This window comes from Heptranchias perlo, chromosome 4, assembly GCF_035084215.1.
Source record: "Heptranchias perlo isolate sHepPer1 chromosome 4, sHepPer1.hap1, whole genome shotgun sequence".
NCBI lineage: Eukaryota > Metazoa > Chordata > Chondrichthyes > Hexanchiformes > Hexanchidae > Heptranchias > Heptranchias perlo.
Window position 1 is genome coordinate 35,237,244 of NC_090328.1, and position 23,536 is coordinate 35,260,779.

At 41.7% G+C, this 23,536-nt stretch overlaps 1 protein-coding gene across 1 annotated transcript in view; it reads left to right on the forward strand.

Moving 5' to 3' along the window:
* The window catches only part of msh3 (mutS homolog 3 (E. coli)), a 292,863-nt gene that overhangs the window by 142,807 nt on the left and 126,520 nt on the right, over positions 1-23,536 (forward strand). Inside the window, exons 19-20 of the mRNA XM_067982781.1 lie at positions 7,574-7,688; positions 11,572-11,729. Coding sequence (XP_067838882.1) covers positions 7,574-7,688; positions 11,572-11,729 — 273 coding nt within the window. The remainder of the gene's footprint in view (positions 1-7,573; positions 7,689-11,571; positions 11,730-23,536) is intronic.

The window sequence follows — 23,536 nt, forward strand, 5'->3', positions numbered from 1 at the left end:
TGGACTGGGGTGGACAAATGTAAGGAATCTTACAACACCAGGTTATAGTCCAACAGTTTTATTTGAAAATCACAAGCTTTCGCAGGCTTTCTCCTTCACTCACCAGGACTGCGACAAAATACAGGAAGACATTAATAAACTTGCAGAATGGGCTTGTAATTGGCAAATGAATTTCAATATATATAAGTGTGAGGTGGTACATTTTGGTAGGAAGAATAAGGAGGCCACATACTCCTTGAAAATTATGAATCTAAATGGGATAGAGGTGCAGAGGGATCTGGGGGTAGAGATACACAATCACTAAAAGTAGAGACGCAGTTAAATAAGGCCATTAAAAAAGTAAACCAAGCACTGGGGTTAATTTCTAGAGGGACAGAATTGAAAAGCAGAGAAGATATGTTAAACTTGTGTAGAACCTTGGTTGGATCACACTTGGAGTATTGTGAGCAGCTCTGGTCTCCACTGGAGAAGGTGCAAAAAAGATTTACTAGGATGATACCAGAACTGAGAGGTTATGACTATCGGCAAAGATTGAGCAGGCAGGGCTCTTTTCTCTAGAAAAGAGAGGACTGAGGAGTGACCCGATTATGTGAAAGGGTTTGATAGGGTAGACGTAGAGAAGTTTTTTCCACTTGCGGGGGAGACCAGAACTAGAGGCCATAAATATAAGATAGTCACTAATAAATCCAATAGGGAATTCAGGAGAAACTTCTTTGCCCAGAGAGTTGTTAGAATGTGGAACTCGCTGCCACAAGTAGTAGTTGAGGGGACTAGCATTTTCTTTTTAATTCATTCATGGGATGTGGGCATCGCTGGCAAGGCCAGCATTTATTGCCCATCCCTAATTGTCCTTGAGAAGGTGGTGGTGAGCCGCATCCTTGAACTGCTGCAATCCGTGTGGTGAAGGTACTCCCACAGTGCTGTTTGGTAGGGAGTTCCAGGATTTTGACCCAGCGACGATGAAGGAACGGCGATATACTTCAGAATGGTGTATGACTTGGAGGGGAACGTGCAGGTGGTGGTGTTCCCATGCTTCTGCTGTTCTTGTCATTCTAGATGGTAGAAATCGTGGTTTTGGGAGGTTCTGTCAAAGAAGCCTTGGCGAGTTGCTGCAGTGCATCTTGTAGATGGTACACACTGCAGCCACGGTGCGCCGATGGTGGATGGGGTGCCAATCAAGCAGGCTGCTTTATTCTGGATGGTGTCGAGCTTCTTGAGTGTTGTTGGAGCTGCACTCATCCAGGCAAGTGGAGAGTATTCCATCACACTCCTGACTTGTGCCTTGTAGATGGTGGAAAGGCTTTGGGAAGTCAGGAGGTGAGTCACTTGCCACAGAATACGCAGCCTCTGACCTGCTCTTGTAGCCACAGTATTTATGTGGCTGGTCCAGTTAAGTTTCTGGTCAATGGTGCCCCCAAGGATGTTAATGGTGGGGAATTCGGCAATGTTGCATGTCAGGGGAAGGTTGGAGATGGTCATTGCCTGGCACTTGTCTGGCGTGGATGTTACTTGCCACTTATCAGCTCAAGCCTGGATGTTATCCAGGTCTTGCTGCATGCGGGCACGGACTGCTTCATTATCTGAGGGGTGGGGAATGGAACTGAACACTGTGCAATCATCAGCGAACATCCCCATTTCTGACCTTATGATGGAGGGAAGGTCATTGATGAAGCAGTTGAAGATGGTTGGGCCTAGGACACTGCCCTGAGGAACTCCTGTAGCAATGTCCTGGGGCTGAGATGATTGGCCGCCTCCAACCCCTACCATCTTCCTTTGTGCTAGGTCTGACTCCCGCCACTGGAGACTTTTCCCCCTGATTCCCATTGACTTCAATTTTACTAGGGCTCCTTGGTGCCACACTCAGTCAAATGCTGCCTGTTAAGGGCAGTCACTCTCACCTCACCTCTGGAATTCAGCTCTTTTGTCCATGTTTGGACCAAGGCTATAATGAGGTTTGGAGCCGAGTGGGCCCAGCGGAACCCAAACTGAGCATCGGTGAGAAGGTTATTGGCGAGTAAGTGTCGCTTGATAGCACTGTCGACGACACCTTCCATCACTTTGCTGATGATTGAGAGTAGACTGATGGGGCGGTAATTGGCCGGATTGGATTTGTCCTGCTTTTTGTGGATAGGACATACCTGGGCAATTTTCCACATTGTCGGGTAGATGCCAGTGTTCTAGCTGTATTGGATCAGCTTGTCTAGAGGCGCGGCTAGTTTTGGAGCACAAGTCTTCAGCACTACAGCATAGATACATTTAAGTGGAAGCTAGATAAACACATGAAGCAGAAAGAAATAGAAGGGTATGCTGATAGGGTTAGAGGAAATAAGGAGGTAGGAGGCTCGTGTGGAGCATAAATGCCAGCCTGGACCTGTTGGGTTGAATGGCCTGTTTCTGTGCTGTACATTCTATGTAATTCCTGGACTTCTCTCTCACTCCATCTCTGATTCTGGGCCTTCTACAGACATCCACAGCCCGTGGACCATAGCAACTACTTGGATTTATTTTTGGACTGGAACGATGTAAACACTGGTGTGCCCAGGGGCCAGTGTTAGGATCATTGCTCTTTTCAATATATATGAATTATCTAACTTGGGTATAGGTAGCACAAAAATAGAGGGTGGTTAACTTTGAAGAGGACTGTAAATGGCTTAAAGAAAATATGATTAAATTTGATGTGGAGAAATGGAATAAATAGGGAGAGGGCATACACACAAAATGGTAAAACTTAAAAAGGAACAGACAGTCTTGATGGTTCAGAGATACAAATCTTTAAACGTGGGATAGCAGGTTGATAAAACTGAAAAAGAAAAGTGGGATCCCCAGTTCTATAAATAGGGGCATAGAATGCAAAAGTGAAGAGGTAATGCTGAATCTATGTAGATCATCAGTTACCCTGCAATGAGAATATTATGTCCAGTCATAGAAGGTTGCCAAGGCCACGCAGGTTTGCAGATGAGGTTCACTAAGATGATACCAGGGATGACAGTTTAGTTATGAGGACAGAGTAAAGAAACTGGGTCTATAGTCATTAGAACAGAGAAGATTATGAGGAAATTTGATAGAGATATCAGAGATAAATTATGAGGTGTGATGGGCTGAATGTCCTCTTGCTGTGTTGTAACATTCCATATGATTCTATATTGCTGTGCAACTGTTTTTTTGCAGTATGTCAATGCTGAGCCATCCCATGTAATATATAATCTAAACTGACCATACCAATTGCATACACCTCCATTCTGTGTAACCCAGAGGGAATGCTGATGAGTTGCTCAGTTGCGGGCTTTGTTTAGTTCACTTAATATATATAGAACAGATTTCTGTTTCTTCACTTTCATGTGCGAGGAAACTGATTGGGACTGCATCCCTTGTCTCTGGGTTTATTAGACCTTGGGAAATAAAATCCTTGATCCCTGGTTGTATTGCACAGATTAACGCAGCTTTCCTTTGAGTCTCTGAATTTCATGGATCCGACGAGCTGTTATGGAAGACTGACGCCGTCCTTTGCTATTGTTTCAATAACATTTAGTCCTTTGCAGCTCTTGTTGGTTGATGCTTTCTGCCTCAAATAACACTAGAATGAGAGGATCTGTGCACATATCAAATTCTTTATGAAGGTGATGTTAGAATTGCATTTCACCTCAGAGGTCATTATTCCCCTTTTCTATCTGTAAGTTTGAAAAGACACTATTGTGCAATGTGGACATCAGAATGGCCTATGCATTCTGTGATGATAGGACAAAGTAAAATTATTGGCAAATCCTCATGACCATTATTTATGGGGACAAGACTCTGGTTGCTTCAATATCTAGGGTTGCACTTAGACTGTCTTGTTTGCATTTATGCAAAGTGGTTTTGGGTGCACATCAACACAAAAATGGCACCATAAAATAGAAAACTATGCAAATTCAAATCCCACTGAGGCAAGTTGTGAAATTAAATTTAGTAATTTGATAAGCTGCTGGACTGTCATTTTAAAAAAAAAACAACTAGCTCACTAATGTCATGCAAGCAAGTGATACCATGACTCCTGCCCAGTCTGGCCTACACATGACTCCAGTCCTACACTGTGGTTGACTCTTAATGCCCTCAGGGAAACTAGGGATAGGCAATAAATACTGCCTTGGCAATGCCCCTTACATCCCAAGAACAAACAGAAATGAATCTCTTAAGAGAAAAGTAGATAAACATTTGAAGCCGAGGAAGGTACGGGACTATTGGGGAGCACAGAGAAGTGGGATTAGTTTAAGATTGCTCTAGCAAAAAGTCAATGCAGGTATCATTTATAATCATCCCCAAGTGTTCCTACAATGGTCATATTTGCTGTCTAACTGACCCCTGACTCCTAACATTAGCAAAAAATGCTTTCCCATTATTTTGACTATTTTCTACTACTGTATCCCCCTTTCAAGATTCACTTTAGCTTGCCTAATACTTTTTTTTTATTAGGGCTAACTGCTATCCAATTTTTTGGTTGAGTAGAAGTTTTCCGTACCCAGCTGTCTCTCCATTTAACCACCGCTGTGTTACCCTTTATTTCTGTGAACTGAGCTTTTTAAAAAATGTGGCACCAGCATAATATCATCTCTAAACGTGCTGCAGCTTCATATTTTAAATCTTAGAATAAAGTGGCCTGAACCCCCAAGGTACTCCCTCACCTCTAATCTCAAAACTTGCTATAGTTCATGGTTTTCAAAAGTAGCATATAGCTGTAGTTTGGTTAATTTATTTCTAGTGCTTCTGGCCTTTTTTTAGAAGCACTCAATAAAATACCCAGATCATTTGGAACAATTTAGTTCTCTGATTTAATCCTTTTGTAGTAGGTCCAACTTTAGAGGTGAGTTAAAATTTTCATTTTTAAAAATGGCATTGTCTGTCGTTGGACTCGCATTGTCATTTCTTAGGATGTGTATTTTGCCCTCTGGCCTGGTGACTTTAAAGAACCCCTGAATGCTTCCTCCACCTTGGCAGAAAAAAGTTTTGCAACTACTTTGCTTGGGTGAATACAACGTTTGTTGCGAAGCCCTGGTCATTCAGTGAACTAGCTTCATCGTAGATTCTTCTTTCTTGTACCAGATGTTGAAATCTGTGTTTCCGTTATTTTGGTCAGCAACAGCTTTCGTGGTTGGTAGGAATCCTGGAACAACAACGTTTATGTCCTCTGCTTTTTCAGTCCTTCTTGCTGTTTGCTAAAACTCCTAACTTTGTGTAAATCATCCGGTAACACATTTTGTTCAATTTAAACTCTTTAGTTTATTCCATTTTTTAAAATCTGCATGTTGCTGTCGTAGCAGCTACTGCTGTAAACTCTTTTATGTGTATTTTTTTCACATTCTTTGAGAACATAGAGATAAAACTTCAACACTGTACAGGTCTTGACTCTCCCTGTGTGATATCATGGGAGATTGACAAGCGTATTATTAAAAATATTACATAGAGTGCATATTCCCTGTCCATTAATATTACTTCATGTGTCGTGATTTGGAATCATGCTTTATATATAAACATTGAAATTGCTTATGTCAATATTTATAACGGAAAACCATACATAAACATTTATAATGACATAACCCTAAATCAACATGTCCACTTTTTTCATCATGGTTTGTTAATGAATCAATCAAATCACTTAAAATGCTTTTGGAAAAAAAAGTCAGCTGGCATTTTTCTCAGTACCTGAAATTTCTAATGTTCAAAATGAAGTTTTAAACACAATTTTAAAAAAAAAAATCAATATTGCATACTTCACTATGATTAAATTTACCCATTGAAATGTCTTTTTTATTTCTTTTAATATCTTACCTAAAGTTTTTACTTGAAGACCTCAGCCTCTTCTAAAAGCCTGGCCTTGGGCAATATTTTTATCCAAAGTGTGAGCAAAAGGCAATTCTGTGAATTTGAGCATATACAATATGCGCAATTTCCCAGGATGTATCAGTAGGATTTAACTCGTCAAATCATAGGATGCTTATCTTTCAGTCTCTCTAACAAAATCTGTTTGGTTGTTTTTCAAAATTATTTGTAGAAAAGCTAGAGGAAAAATTTCGAAAGCTTTATTCAGGTTAAATTTATAGATTTAAAAAAAAAGCGGCTAAGGTGTGTGTATCCAAGAGTGTGAGAGGGAGGAAGAGGAAAAATATGATAGACTGTACTCATTACATACCTGGTGCAGCTTTTGTTGGTTCAGAATAATCTATATATTAGCAAAGGTCTTGTGTACGAACGCACTTCCTGGCCATGCTTTTATGTCAACGGTTAGTATTGAAACTATCTATGCAACCATCAAGAGTGGAAATCCTGTATGTAAACAGTTATTCATAATGAAGTAGTTGGAAGCTCTGGCCAGTAGGTGACACTGGGGAATGAGTTTCTGAAATCTCTCTCCCAACTCTGTTGCCATCTGATATATTAAAAATAGTGTAGTTATCAACTGACTGTGGATAATACCACAGGCAATTTACTAGTACTCTTAAAACATTTAATAGTACCCTTTAAACTTCAGAAAACATTAATCTGCGCGAGAAATAATGTCTTTCCTCATCCTAACTTGAATTTTTTTTTAAAAAGGACGTGTTTTATTTTTCAAAACAGAGGGTTTGATTATCACCCATGTTTATTAGTTAGAAAATGTAAATATTCTAATTACTGATACCTGTGAGATAGGCGGAGAGGGCGCTACACGTAGACAGAGTGAGAGATAGACACAGAGAAGCGATGTTTTCACGATGATTGACACGATGGGCTGAAGGGCCTCTATCCGTGCTGTATAACTCTATGACTCTAAGAAGCATTTCAGGAGCCAATTGCCTTTTAAAGAGATCTCTTAGAAGGTTACTGATTTATGGTTTTCGCAGAATAATAGACAGAGACGTGAAAATTGATTCTCAAAGTCGCATTAAAATCAGTGGCCCTCAAACAAAAATCACTACCTCAAAAGAATGGACCAAGTCTTCATTGTTGAAGAGCAGCTGAGTTGTGCATTACTGCTAACTAGTTTATGAAGGGTTATGATTAAATAAATAGTGATAGATTGTTTCCACTAATCAATGAGACAATAATGAGATGGCACAAATATAAGATAATGTTAAAAAGAATTAAAAGGCAAGTCAGAAAATGTCTTACACCAAGTGATTAGAATGGAATTTTCTGCCACAAACTGTTGTTGAAACAGAGTCCATAAATTCTTTTCAAAGGAAATTAGATAGTTGCTTGAAAAAGAGGAATATTAAAGGTTATGGGGACCGAGCAGGAGAGTGGAATAGACTGGTTGGCTCATGCAGAGAAAAAAACTGCTGTAAATGGCCTCTTTCTGATGCTTAATGTTCTCTGATTCTTGTGCTGACCTCTTTGGTTGGTTGGGGGTGGATAAAACACAGACTTTACAGTAGTACACCCTGTTAGATCTAAACATCCACAAATCTAATTGTTCTTTGGATGGCTTGTACTTGTTGACTTCTATTTTACAATTAAAATAAACCCCAAAAAATTAATAGTGTGAATGCTTTTACTGAATATAGAGGACGAGATGTTTTATTATTAAATAATGCTTAAAAACATTGTGTCATTTGTACAGACCAACTGTGCTGGAAGAGGAGAGACAAATAGTGATCAGGAATGGCAGGCACCCTGTGATTGACATTCTTATGGGAGAACAGGAGCAGTATGTTCCAAATAGCACTGAACTACATGTGAGTATTCAGCTAAATCTTTCAGTTCCCTGCTTTGCAATTAAATTGCTACGTGTTCCGGGTTGATCGGGTAGAATCGATTTTCACATCTCTGTCCTTTATCCTGTGGAATGCTGTATTTTCAGTCGTGTCATGTTGTCACTTGTGGCTTAAAATAAGTGCATCAGAGTATATTTTATTCCTTTTGTTGATATTGAAAACACCGATGTGAGTATAAAGTGGGAGGGGAGGGGGCTCCCTGCTATATACGCTCACTGATCTTTTTGTCAACAGTGGGTAGAGGTAAACATATCCCAATGTATAATGTTAAGGATCTACATTAAAGTTTGTTCTCAAATATTCCTCCAAAGTGGTGTTTCCTCATATCTTGTCTCTTCTGCTTCTGTTTCTCTCTCCCTTCTTTTTGCTTCTCTGTCTGTCTTTTTTTTTTCCTTTCTGGGTTAGAGGTGGTGGTAAGCGGTGTGGCAGAGAAAGGAGCTACCAGTGTTGCAGACCGCATTTGTGGTGGACATGCAAGAAAAAGGTGGCCCTCAGCGACTGCCTTTCATTCCCTCCCCTAAACATTTGTGCTTCCCTTTCTCCCATCGCACCCTCTCCCCGTCACCTTCCTAATACCCCTTCCTCTTCCTGTCACCTATTCACTGCCCCCTCCTTGTTCCCTTGTTAAACTATTTGCACGTTGCCTGTATCCTCCCTCCCCATTGCTTTGCTGTCATTCATTGCACTCTGAATCCTCCATCGCAGCCTGAACCAATCCACTTGATCCATCCCCAAGGGCAAGTGGCAAGAAGCTAGAGGTCCCCTCCCCCTCAACCAGCTTCCCTCTCCCCCTCAATTCCTATTTTTTCCCTCAAAAAGCCTTTACCTAGAATTACATAGAATTTACAACACAGAAACTGGTCATTCGGCCCAACTGGTCTATGCCGGTGTTTGTGCTGATACGAGCCTCCTCCCACCCTTCTTCATCTAACCCTATCAGTAAAACCTTCTAGTTCTTGCTCCCTCGTGCTTATCTAGCTTACCTTTAAATGCATCTATGCTATTTGCCTCAACTACTCCATGTGGTGGGCAAGTTCCACATTCTAAGCACACTGTGAGTAAAGAGGTTTCTTCTGAATTCTTTTTTGGATTTATTGGTGACTATCTTATATTTATGGCCCCCAGTTTTGGTCGCCCCCACAAATGGAAACATCTTCTCTACGTCTACCCTATCAACCCCCTTCATGATTTTAAAGACCTCTATTAGGTCACTCCTCAGGCTTCTCTTTTCTAGAGAAAAGAGCCCTAGCCTGTTCAGTCTTTCCTGATAAGTATAACCTCACAGTTCTGGCGTTGTGTGCTTTCAGTCTGTAACTCTTTTCTTAAAAGAAAGAAATCAAGTTAGAATGAGGAAGGGAACTGGCTGTCAGCCTTTCCCTCTAGTTGTGTCTTTCTTTCTGTCTCTGTCCCTCTCATGCATAGATATTAGTAGTTATAACTTCTGTCTCTATCACAAAGACCGCTTACTTCCACCTCCGTCTCCGCTCCTGCCTCAGCCCATCTGTTGCTGAAACCCTCATCCATGCTTTTTTTTACCTCCGGACTCGACTATTCCAGTGCTTTCCTGGCCGGCCTCCCATTTTCCACCCTCCGTAAACTTAAGCACATCCAAAACTCTGTTGCCTGTATCCTAACTTGGACCAAGTCCTGTTCTCCCATCATCTCTGTGCTCACTGACTTACATTGGCTCCACCAACGTCTCGCATTTTAAATTCTAATCATTGTTTTCAAACCCTTCCGTGGCCTCGCTCCTTCCTATCTCTGTAACCTCCTCCAGCCCTACAACCCTCCGGGATCTCTGCGTTCCTCCAACTCTGGCATCTTGTGCATCCCGCACTTCCTTCGCCTCACCTTTGCCGGCCGTGCCTTCAGTTATTGAGGCCCTAAGCTCAGGAATTCCCTCCATAAACCTCTCTGTCTCTATATTTCCAGCCAGTGTAGGCACAATGGGCTGAATGGCTTTCTTCTGTGTTGTGAAGTCTATGACTTGGAGATCAGAAGAGAATGTTTAAAATCTGGAGCATTTCACACCTATCAATTCTATTTGCAGCTTTTCCTTCTCTTCCAATTTAGATCCATTGGAAGGGTTTTAAAAATTGTGGATTTATGCGGATTTGATTTTTGTGGGAAGGTTGATGGAAAATAATATCTTATGAATAAAATCACTGTATTTCTTATTCCAACTGCTGCTAATAGTTTTCAAATTGGCCACAGAATATCGTCAGGAAAATCCTGTGTCATAATAATTTCTCATTTAACTCTCATTGTCTGTGATGTAAGTTTCATTTCAATGCCAGGCACTTTTAACTGCTGGGAAAGTTGCCTAATTTAAAAAAAATGAAAACTTGCTATCAGGAAACCGCACCTGTTGTGAGCGTTGATTTGAGCTTGTGGAAATTCTCAGATGCCGCATCAACCTCAGTTCACTTTAGTGTATTTAAAAAAAAAACTAGATCAATGGGTGGGGATGAGGTCAATGAGAACAAAACTGAATGACTGGAAACATGGAGCCAACTCCTCCCTTCCTGATGTATCGTTTGAGTACTTCACAAAAAATTTGGCTTCAGCACACAATACTGAAAAAAGTTGAAGCCACTTATGTCTATATTTTCCACCAAATAAAATGAAAGGTTATTTGATACACGTTAGAACGTGTATGGAGATGTTGATGGAATTTATTTCCCAGGCACGTCACCCAGCAATTCTAGCACACCTTTTAAAAAGGCGGCTACATTATCCACAGTATATAGAACAAGTCAGACTTCTTCCACGCATTTTGTACAACTTAATTATAGTGAGGTATGTAGTAACTTTCAAGATGTAAACTCTTGGAGTGGATTTGGCATATTCTCTCTGGTGCTCAGATCAAGGTATCTGTTGTCTAATTTTTTCCCATCATTATAAAAGGCAGCTTCCATAGGTGAACCCATGCTTTCTGATCAGAAAATCAACCCCGGTTGTAAATTTAATTAAGTTGCCAAGGGGATTGCTGACTAATATTAAATGATACCTTTGGATACAAACATAATTGAAAAATATGCCACAAACATGACTCTGGAAAACACTACAGATGAATAAATAAACAATATATTGATGCAATTTTTTATTTGCTTTCTTTTGTATTTCATTAAAATTTATATGTTAATTGTTATTTGCAGTGACACAGACAGTATTTTGTGCAGGTTGTATTGCTTGGGTTTTCATGGGTAACTTGCTGTGTTACAATTAATTTTGTACGGTGACTGAATTGATGGGATTGTGAACTGGCTATGATTATGTCACTGTGAAATATTTTTCCCCCTTTTTATTCCTTCTTCTGCCAGCCCCTCCCTGTAGTGCTGTATGTTCAGTTTTGTTGAAATTTCCATGAAGTATGAAAAAATACTTTATGAAGATTACATTATCACATCTTCACATGGTATAAGCCTTCTTAATACCCTGACACTGTTGCATTAAAATTTGATCAGCTCAGGTTGATTAGCTGTTCAAATCTAATCAAATAGAACCAAGAGTTCTTCTATCTGAGTGAATATTTCAGATTTCAACTATAGATTTTTGTGCCTCTGGTACTAGTATTTTTCCAGTTGTGTAGGTGCAAAGTGGAGTCCTCTTTGCCTAGACTGGCCCTCTGATTTGAAACCATTGCAATGAATTGCTTGGTTGCTCATTGATTAGTGCTTAAGGCTACTTCTACTAGCATAACAGTAAATCTTGATCAATAATTAGAAAAGAACAAAAGTAGAGTGTAGTAAATGAGCATGAATGTCCAGGACTTGCTTTGAGGCTGGTGAGTTGCTGTTGAACTGTCCACTGATCATTACTTTTGTTGGATGTTGCCTTTCAGGGAGATGGACAGAGAGTTATGGTAATTACTGGACCCAACATGGGAGGAAAGAGTTCTTATATTCGACAAGTGGCACTGATCACTGTCATGGCACAAATTGGGTCCTATGTCCCTGCAGAAGAAGCTGTGATTGGCATTGTGGACAATATTTACACAAGGTATGACCTTAATTTCTCAAAATGACAGTGAATGCTTAACAAGAGAATTCATTTTTGTTCTCTTTCTCTAATCTTGCATGGCAGTTAAAATGTTTTAAATTGGTTTCTCTACTAAAACACCGTGAAAATGTGATCTTACTGTGTAGATGTTGCATCTAAAATGAGATCTTAATATTAACAGTTTGAAGTGATGAATTTAGAAACTGATATAGTTCATAAAAAAAAAGGATATTATTAACTGAATTCGGGGAGAAACTCATCGGGGAGAAACTCATCTTTAACGCTAAGATTGGTTAACACATTTGTGTCAAATTCTTGTGTGTGCTATTTTAACAAAGTCCTTACTTTTTAAAATAAAGGCATTTGATGTGAGTGTGTTAACCAATGCACCAAAAGTATAATCAGGATTTAGGTTCAAATCCAGGCCAGGCTGATGAAGTGAAAGTCTGTGCTGGTGTGTGCTTCCCTTTTTTCCCTCTCTCTCTGTCTCTTTTTCCCTAGCTGTAAGAGTCATGTGTGATTTTGAGTAGTCTCAAACCAGTTCTTAGAAGATGTGGGACCTCAACAAGAATTGACCATACAAGGGTAATCAACCAGAATCTGTTTACTTTGTTGTATCTGCTGGCACAAGTCTGTTACCAGATTCTAAACAATTATTGAACTGAACAGCGTTAAAACAAGAAATCAGGAGGTGGCTAGTGATGGCCAGTGTGAGATATGCCTGTAGTTATCTTGAAACACAATATTCAACCAGTAGGTTGATGCTGCTGAAGCAACAGTTGGTGACAAATAAATGTGCCAGAACTGCTCAGGCTGCCTGCTGAGCAGACACAGTAAAATATGGATCTTCTGGTGGGTGGCCTTGGAAAAGCACTTTGGGAGCCAGTGCCTGTACCTGAGCATTTAACTGTATCCTGTGCTGTCAGCCCAATGTCTAGAAGTTACACTGTATTGTCTTTTTAACTGTAATGCTGGTTAATAGATTTCTGCCTTGTTGTCAGGTCATTTGTGCCATTGTTGGAACTGAATGATCACTTGTATTTATTTCATTCCTTTAGTCTAGAAATAAAATAAAACAGTGTGCAGGATTGAGTGTGGAATCCAGCCTTATGGAAGTTGCAGAATTTGCTAAAAAGCTTTAATCACTTTTGCATGAATGTTGCTTGTATCGATTTGGGTATGGAAGCAGCGCTGGAGATTACAGCACAGAGAGCATTGTACTCTTCCAGATCCCTTTATTGTGGTGATTTCAGCAATGCCAGACCAGGGACCCAGACAAGGGAATTAACCCTCCAAATATTTATAGCAACAATTCTACAGGTACGGTAGCATAGTGGCTATGTTACTGGACTAGTAATCCAGAGGTAATAATCCGGAGACATGAGTTCAAATCCCGCCACAGCAGCTGGGGAATTTAAATTCAATTAATTAAAATAAAATCTGGAATAAAGAGCTAGTATCAGTAATGATGACCATGAAACTACTGGATTGTCTTAAAATCCCATCTGGTTCACTAATATCCTTTTAGGGAAGGAAACCTGCCGTCCTTACCCGGAATGGCCTATATGTGACTCCAGACCCATAGCAATGTGGTTGATTCTTAACTGCCCTCTGAAATGGCCTAGCAAGCCACTCAGTTGTCAAGAAGGCGGCTCACCACCACCTTCTCAAGGGCAATTAGGGATGGGCACTAAATGCTGGCGTTGCCAGCGACGCTCATATCCCATGAATGAATTTAAAAAAATGTGTCCGATTGCACAATGTCTCTTTATTCAGCACTAAAGGTTAGATGCGATGGGCAGACCTGATGTTTTGAACTGGTAAAGTGGTTTTTGCTTTAAAATCAGAAAGTGGAAGGGAATTTGTCATAGTGCAACGTGCATAGTTTTGTGAGATTACATTAATATTGTTCTTTCTCTGCAAGTGTAACTGTTAAAGCAAAAGGCATACGTGGGCGTCTAGTAATCATTTTTTGAATGCAACATAATGTATCATATTTTAAAATATTATAAATAATGGTGGAGATATAATGAACATTGTTTTTATATAAACACAGTATAATCTGCTTGAGTGATGGTAGATATCTTACCAAAGTCCAAAATGGTTTAATATTCTGGCATGAGTTATGTGTTCCATTGCTTCAGTTAGGACATCATAATTGTGTGGGTTTGACGGTACCCTCTTAAGTCTGTTCCCATTCACCACTAATAACATAATTTTTTTTTAGGAACAGTAAAGAGCTATTATATCCAAGCAAATCTTTTCCTTTTTCATAAATCAGCCCCACCTACTTGCCTTCTCAACATATCTCTCAATCTTTTCTCTGCAGAAACACATCTAATTGCCTCTTGAACTCCTTTATACTGTCCACTTCCATGGCCTTCCTTGATGACCCTCACAGTTTCATGGATCCATATACAAGAACCTGTAGTTCCGCTTCACAATCAGCATATTGTATCACTGTTCCATTTAACACATTAAATTTTGGTCGTTTGCTCCGATACTAATTATGTTACACTTATCCACAAAGTCCTTGCGTGACTTCATGAATCCACACAGATTAGTAGATTAGGCCAGATAGACTTCGGGTGAAATTTAATGCAGAGATGTGTGAGGTTGTACATTATGGGTGGATAAAGGAGTGGAAATATACACTAAATGGCAAAATTTAAAGAAGAATAGAAGAGCAGACAGATGAGGGGTAAGCCACAGTTTGAATACTGTGCCCAATATTTGGCACTCTACTTTAGCAAGAGTGTAAAGGCCATGGAGAGGGTGCGGAAGAGATTTACTAAGATGATACAAGGTATGGAAGGTTTTTGTTATAAGGAGAAGCTGGGTCTCTTTTCATTAGAACAAAGACAGTTGTGATCTGATAGAAATGTTCAAAATTTATGAGGGTTTTGGTGCGGTTAATAGAGGATAAACTATTTCCATTGTTCAATTAGTCAGTAACGAGAAGGCATAAATTTAAGCTCAACACCAAAGAACAAAGGGAGAGGTTTGTTTTACAGATCAAATGCCTTAATAGAAATGGTGGTGGAAGCAGAATTCCTAATAACTTTTAAAACGGAAGTGGATAAATACTTGAGATACATGATTTGAATCTGGTTGCAATGTTCCTCATTATTTACGCTGCCCCCTATTTTGATGTCATCTACAAACTTCTTTTGCTTACAGTGTCCTCATCCAAGTCATTAACCTCTAATATATTAAAAGTCTTGTACACATTTCCTATTTGTCACTTATTTTCTGTAACGTCCCACTTTGTTGATTGGCTTAAAGTAAAATAGCAGTCTCAACTCACTTGTTAGTAGATGCGAAGCCGCAGCAGAAAACTACCCACAGTTTGGCACTGAGTTGACAGTCTTGTTTAGAGGCTGTAAGGGTGGCTGTTGCAGCGAATGGAAAAATTCACAATGGTACAGTGGGTACTGCTGTTAACTTGAGGTTAAGGTACGTTGTTGAGACAGTGGAAGGAGTTTTATGTCCATTTGTCTGTGCTGTATCTGATCAAGGAATACTTGATACTGACAATGAATGTAGAAAATAGAAAACATTTCAATTTTTCCAGTGCTGATATCCTTCACCTTGGTAAGTCTTTTAAAAAAAAAAAAGGTCTGGAAGAAAAAGAAAAATGAAGGGCAAGTACACAGCTTTGAGTGGCAAGAGTTGGAACATATTGAGGAGCTCAACTGATAGTTTAAAAACCATTGATGTTCATTCTGATGCCATCTGCATCAGAAGGTAATTATGGATGAGAAGGCCATTCATCCAATCAGAGTGACTCTAAAGGTCCCTTCATTGAGGCATCCAGTTGGTTCTTTGAATGATTCCAGAGTTATTGCCTCCATCTCCTCATGCTCTATCCGAGAGGCCATGCCCTATATTTATCATTCTTTGTGTGAAGAACTACTTCCTGATATTGGTCCTACACTTGCCTATTACTAGTTTGATCTGTGGCTTCATGACTTACTCTTGCAATTTAATTGAATTTCCTGGATTTGTTTCTTCCACACCAGTTACAACCTTGTAAACCTCTATTTGATCACCTCTGACACCTCTAAGACGAGGAATCAGTCTTGTGGCTCTGCTTTGCACTGCCTCAATGCTTTAATGTCTCCCTTATGTCTTAGTAACCAGAACTGAACAAAGTACTCACTTAACCTCTCATGAGTTCTTCTGACTTGTATTCTACTGTTTCTGGCTATACAGTTAATATTCTATTAGCTCTGTTTATTCTGCACTGCATTGATTGAACATGCTGAGCGTCAAGTTTACTAAGACTCCAAGGTCTTTTTCAACTTCATTCTTAGCTATTTCAATATTATTCATGGAGTATGCGTGCTGTTCATTTTCCTTTCCTGTTTGCAGTACTCAACATTTGTCGATACTAAATTTCACCTGCTATTCTGCCCACTTACATATTTTGTCCATTTCATTCGGTAATTTCTGAGCTACCTCCTCTAATCACCTGAAAATTTGTATTGGGTTTCTGGGTCTAAGTCATTGATGAAAATTAGAAACAGTAATTGTCCCAGGCATCAGTGTTGAGACTACCAACTGGCCAGTTCCCTCCCCCAAACCCAATGTAACTCTTCTAACATGTACCCATTGTTTTTGCCCTTCAGCCAATTTCTTATCCATTCTCAAGATTTACCCTGAGGTTTGAAGTTAACTAATCACCATTGATTTAGAGTTTACCAAATGTCTTTTGGAATTCTAGGTCTTAGAGTTTACTATAGTCCACTTGAGATATTACTTCATCAAAAAAAGCAAGAAGGTTGATCTTCCTCTTCTGAATCTGTGTTGACTGCTGTTTACAAGATTATTATTCTACAGATAATCTTCAAATTTGCATTTGATCAATTCCATTATGTTACGCAAGATTGAAGGAAGACTAAAGTGTTGTAGGTGTTTGTGTCTAATTTGTTGCCCTTTTTGAATATGGATACCACACTCCAATCTATTAGTTATTCCCTTGTAATGATTATCAATGCACCATAAATCTCCTTCCTATTCTTTTTTAGAAGTTAGAATTAAATTCCATCCAACCCTGGTCATTTATTGTTTTTGAGCTCTTTTAGTTGTCAATGACAACTCTGACATCAGTTACTAATTTTGCCTGGGTTACCTCTGTTTGGGAAGGACATGTTGCTTATGCATCCCTTGTGAACACTTGGAGGAAGTAGTCATTCCAAATGTTTAATGTATTGTGCTTGTCCTCTGTTTCAAGATCATTTGCATTGTTTATGGTTCTTGCTTCTTCTCTGACTGTTCTCTTACTGTTCAAGACAGTTTGTTCCATTCGCAACCCCTCAGATAATGAAGCAGTCCGTGCCCGCATGCAGCAAGACCTGGGCAACATCCAGGCTTGAGCTGATAAGTGGCAAGTAACATTCACGCCAGACAAGTGCCAGGCAATGACCATCTCCAACGAGAGAGTCTAACCACCTTCCCTTGACATTCAACGACATTACCATTGCCAAATCCCCCACCTGGGGGTCACCATTGATCAGAAACTTAACTGGACCAGCCACATAAATACAGGTCATAGGCTGGATATTCTGCAGCGAGTGACTCACCTCCTGACTCCCCAATGTCTTTCCATCATCTACAAGGCACAAGTCAGGAGTGTGATGGAATACTCTCCACTTGCCTGGATGAGTGCAGCTCCAACAACACTCAAGAAGCTCGACACCATCCAAGATAAAGCAGCCCGCTTGATTGGCACCCCATCCACCACCCTAAACATTCACTCCCTTCACCACCGGCGCACTGTGGCTGCAGTGTGCACCATCCACAGGATGCACTGCAGCAACTCGCCAAGGCTTCTTCGACAGCACCTCCCAAACCCGCGATCTCTACCACCTAGAAGGACAAGGGCAGCAGGCGCATGGGAACAACACCACCTGCACGTTCCCCTCTAAGTCACACACCATCCCGACTTGGAAATATATCGCTGTTCCTTCATTGTCGCTGGGTCAAAATCCTGGAACTCCCTTCCTAACAGCACTGTGGGAGAACCGTCACCACACGGACTGCAGCGGTTCAAGAAGGCGGCTCACCACCACCTTCTCGAGGGCAATTAGGGATGGGCAATAAATGCCGGCCTTGCCAGCGACGCCCACATCCCGTGAACGAACAAAAAAAAAAGAATGTTGAAGGGAAGTGATTAGACTCTCTCTTGTTGGAGATGGTCATTGCCTGGCACTTGTCTGGCGTGAATGTTACTTGCCACTTATGAGCCCAAGCCTGGATGTTGTCCAAGTCTTGCTGGATGCGGGCACGGACTGTTTCATTATCTGAGGGGTTGTGAATGGAACTGAACACTGTGCAATCATCAGCGAACATCCCCCTTTCTGACCTTATGATGGAGGGAAGGTCATTGATGAAGCAGCTAAAGATGGTTGGGCCTGGGACACTGCCCTGAGGAATTCCTGCAGCAATGTCCTGGGGCTGAGATGATTATCCTCCAACAACCACTACCATCTTCCTTTGTGCTAGGTATGACTCCAGTCACTGGAGACTTTTCCCCCTGATTCCCATTGACTTCAATTTTACTAGTGCTCCTTGGTGCCACACTCTGTCAAATGCTGCCTTGATGTCAAGGGCAGTCACTCTCACCTCACCTCTGGAATTCAGCTCTTTTGTCCATGTTTGGACCAAGGCTGTAATGAGGTCTGGAGCCGAGTGGTCCTGGCGGAACCCAAACTGAGCATCGGTGAGCAGGTTATTGGTGAGTAAGTGCCGCTTGATAGCACTGTTGACGACACCTTCCATCACTTTGCTGATGATTGAGAGTAGACTGATGGGGATGGTAATTGGCCGGATTGGATTTGTCCTGCTTTTTGTGGACAGGACATACCTGGGAAATTTTCCACATTGTCGGGTAGATGCCAGTGTTGTAGCTGTACTGGAACAGTTTGGCTAGAGGCTCGGCTAGTTCTGGAGCACAAGACTTCAGCACTACAGCCGGGATGTTTTCAGGGCCCATAGCCTTTGTTGTATCCAGTGCACTCAGCCATTTCTTGATATCACGTGGATTGATTCGAGTTGGCTGAAGACTAGCTTCTGTGATGGTGGGGATATATGATGGAATATTCTCCATTTGCCTGGATGAGTGCAGTTCCAGCAACACTCGAGAAGCTCGACACCATCCAGGACAAAGCAGTCTGCTTGATTGGCACCCCATCCACCACCCTAAATATTCACTCCGTTCACCACCGGCGCACAGTGGCTGCAGTGTGTACCATCCACAGGATGCACTGCAGCAACTCGCCAAGACTTCTCTCGACAGCACCTCCCAAACCTGCGACCTCTACCACCTAGAAGGACAAGGACAAGGGCAGCAGGCACATGGGAACAACGCCATCTGCAAGTTCCCCTCCAAGTCACACACCATCCCGACTTGGAAATATATTGCAGTTCCTTCGTCGTCGCTGGGTCAAAATCCTGGAACTCCCTACCTAACAGCACTGTGGGAGAACCTTCACCACATGGACTGCAGCGGTTCAAGAAGGCGGCTCTCCACCACCTTCTCAAGGGCAATTAGGGATGGACAATAAATGCCGGCCTTGCCAGCAACGCCCACATCCCATGAACGAATAATAAAAAAAAGTACTGAAAACATTTCTTACTGTTATGTTTTGCTTCTACAGCTATGCTTTTTTCAGGATCGTCCTATGTCCCGCCAATCATCCTTTTATCGTGTTTCTGCATGTTCTTATATTAATCCCAATGCGTTACATCTACTTTCTCCCTTTAGGCTTTTTTAAAGGTCATTTTTCCTCAATTCGCTTTACATTTGTGGACTCTATCTGTGTAAACTGCTAAATAGCTATTCTGTATCTTAGAATACTGTGACTTCTCTAATTTAGAATATAAATGCAGTATATATTGCTTGTGTCAATGACATTTGTCAGTATGTGAGAGATTTTTTGAATATAACTAGTTTCACGAGTTTTGTCACTCACTAGCTGTAAGACAAAGTTCCAATTGATACAGCTGAGGTAATAATGATCTGTGATTTATGGATGCTGTGTGTCCCAGTTTGCCAGGAAGTGTTACGATTCCAGAGCTATACCCAGTTGCAGTATTTGCAGTGTTGTTGAATAATGGGCACAATGAATTTTTATCCAATTTTCACTTACGCTGCCAACAATGAAGCTCAGTAGCCTGTAGAAAGAGACAAGCTACTCAGTTGCCATGGCTCATATCCAGCCCTGTAGATTAATTGTGGTTTGACAAACTCATCTTTAGGTCTTGTTTCCTGATTGCATTGCCTGTGTAGATTAGGTAAATTATTGATTCAGTTATAAAAACAATTGTAAAATAATTATTTCTCATTGCATAACTAATTTGCTTTGAAGCTGTAAACATTTTTCATGAATTTATATTTAACCAGTCTCTGACTTGCAGAATATGAATTTTGCGTAAAATTGAAACTGTTGTGAGATAAGAATTTAATATGTGCAGTATGTTTCACCTGTTGAAAGTAAATTAGATATTAATTCTTGTAAATATTGCATTTTGTCCTTTTACTAATTTTTTAGCAAAGGAATGATTTCATAAGAGGGAATGATGGATGTTATGGATAGTTTGAATTGGTTGTGTGATATTCCCCACAGGATGAGAAGAAGTTGGGGTGTGGTGCCTGGCAGGGCTACCAGGCTATGGGATTGATGCATTTTTCTGGGTTGCCGACATTTTATGGGACCTTCAAAGCTGCAGTAGGGAGGGAATATGACCTGTGGCTAAAGTGGGCAAGGACCAGGCTTGAGACTGGAATGAGGAAGGAGGAGAGCTTTGCTGGAGTACCCCGTTAATCTGTGAGGGAGGCATGGGGGCTGGAGCAGTCTGAGCAAGTGTATGAGGAAGGAAGTGAAGGTGGAGCTGGAGCGCAGTTGTACCTATGAAGGGAGCTCAGGCAGGCCGGCTCCATGTTTAGGGGTCGGCTATTCAGAACCGAGGTGAGGAAATATTTCTTCACTCAGAAGGTTGTGAATCTTTGAAATTCTCTACCCCAGAGGGCTGTGGATGCTCAGTCGTTAAGTATATTCAAGACTGAGATCGATAGATTTTTGGACACTAAGGGAATCAAGGGATATGGGGATAGGGCGGGAAAGTGCAGTTGAGGTAGAAGATCAGCCAGGATCTTATTGAATGGCGGAGCAGGCTGGAGCGGCCATGTGGCCTACTCTTGCTCCTATTTCTTATGTTCTTATGTAGAAGGGCGAGAAAAGACAACTGGACGAATTAAGTCTGCTCCATCCGTTCAACAGTGCTTTCTGTTGCATTGCTCACCCATGATCACTCTTGGGAGAAGCAAAAACAAAGGTGAAAAATGAACAAGCAGGACAAGATCAAATCTTAGAGCTCAAAGAGTTTTACATTTATTTACTTCGAAGAAACAGAGGCCTAGAGAGGATATGATTGAAGTTTAGAAAATGATGAAATGGTTGGATATCGTCCAATTAGACTGGAAATCATATCAATAAAATACACAGGCAAATAATTCAACTAGATGTCAGAAGTATTTCTTTTCATAAAGTCATTGTGCTCTGGACAACTCTTTTTTAAAAAAAAACTTGATACATTCCTGAGTGAAGAGAGCATTCCCAATTATGGGACTAAGTTGCTAGTTGTGATTGTGATGAGTCATGAGCAACCAGAGTCTCAACCAGAGCTTGATTACCTTAGCCAATTAATAAAAATCTGTGAGGAAATTCCTCTCTTGATTGATAAGGTAATCAAGCAAGCTCAAGAGACGTAATTGGGAATGTTGAGGGTGGTGGATGGAGTGCCAATCAAGCGGGCTGCTTTGTCCTGGATGGTGTGGAGCTGCACTCATCCAGGCAAGTGGAGAGTATTCCATCACACTCCTGACTTGTGCTTTGTAGATGGTGGAAAGGCTTTGGGGAGTCAGGAGCAGAGTCAATCGCTGCAGAATACCCAGCTTTTGACCTGCTCTTGTAGCCACAGTATTTATATGGCTGGTCCAGTTAAGTTTCTGGTCAGTGGTGACCCCCAGGATGTTGATGGTGGGGGATTCGGCGATGGTAATGCCGTTGAATGTCAAGGGGAGGTGGTCATTGTCTGGCGCGAATGTTACTTGCCACATATCAGCCCAAGTCTGGATGAAGTCCAGGTCTTGCTGCATGCGGGCACGGACTGCTTCATTATCTGAGGGGTTGGGAATGGAACTGAACACTGTGCAATCGTCAGCGAGCATCCCCATTTCTGACCTTATGATGGAGGGAAGGTCATTGATGAAGCAGCTGAAGATGGTTGGGCCTGGGACACTGCCCTGAGGAACTCCTGCAGCAATATCCTGGGGCTGAGATGATTGGCCTCCAACAACAACTACCACCTTCCTTTGTGCTAGGTATGACTCCAGCCACTGGAGAGTTTTCCCCCTGATTCCCATTGACTTCAATTTTACTAGTGCTCCTTGGTGCCACACTCGGTCAAATGTTGCCTTGATGTCAAGAGCAGTCACTCTCACCTCACCTCTGGAATTCAGCTCATTTGTCCATGTTTGGACCAAGGCTGTAATGAGGTCTGGAGCCGAGTGGTCCTGGCGGAACCCAAACTGAGCATCGACGAGCAGATTATTGGTGAGTAAGTGCCGCTTGATAGCACTGTTGACGACACCTTCCATCACTTTGCTGATGATTGAGAATAGACTGATGGGGGGTAATTGGCCGGATTGGATTTGTCCTGCATTTTCTGGATGTTTCATACCTGGGCAATTTTCCACATTGTCGGGTAGATGCCAGTGTTGTAGCTGTACTGGAACAGCTTGGCAAGAGGCGCGGCTAGTTTTGGAGCACAAGCCTTCAGTACTACAGCCGGGATGTTTTCGGGGCCCATAGCATTTGTTGTATCCAGTCCACTCAGCCGTTTCTTGATATCTCGTGGAGTGAATCGAATTGGCTGAAGACTGGCTTCTGTGATGGCGGGGATATCAGGAGGAGGCCGAGATGGATCATCCACTCGGCACTTCATGCTGAAGATGGTTGCAAAAGCTTCAGCCTTGTCTTTTGCACTCACGTGCTGGACTCTGCCATCATTGAGAATGGGGATGTTTACAGAGCCTCCTCCTCCCATTAATTGTTTAATTGTCCACCACCATTCATGACTGGATGTGGCAGGACTGCAGAGCTTTGATCTGATCCATTGGTTGTGGAATCGCTTAGCTCTGTCTATAGCGTGTTGCTTCCGCTGTTTAGCATGCATGTAGTCCTGTGTTGTAGCTTCACCAGCTTGGCACCTCATTTTTAGGTACGCCTGGTGGTGCTGCTCCTGGCATGCTCTTTTACACTCTTCATTGAACCAAGGTTGATCCCCTGGCTTGTTGGTAATGGTAGAGTGAGAGATATGCCGGGCCATGAGGTTACAAATTGTGCTGGAATACAATTCTGCTGCTGATGGTCCACAGCGCCTCATGGATGCCCAGTTTTGAGCTGCTAGATCTGTTCAGAATCTATCCCATTTAGCACGGTGGTAGTGCCACACAACATATTGGATGGTGTCCTGTGTGTGAAGACGGGACTTCGTCTCCATAAGGACTGTGCGGTGGTCACTCCTACCAATACTGTCATTGAAAAATGCACCTGCGACAGGTAGATTGGTGAGGACGAGGTCAAGTGGGTTTTTCCCTCGTGTTGGTTCACTCACCCCCTGCCGCAGGCCCACTCTGGCCACTATGTCCTTCAGGATTCAGCCAGCTCGGTCAGTAGTGGTGCTACCGAGCCACTCTTGGTGATGGACTTTGAAGTCCCCCACCCAGAGTACATTCTGTG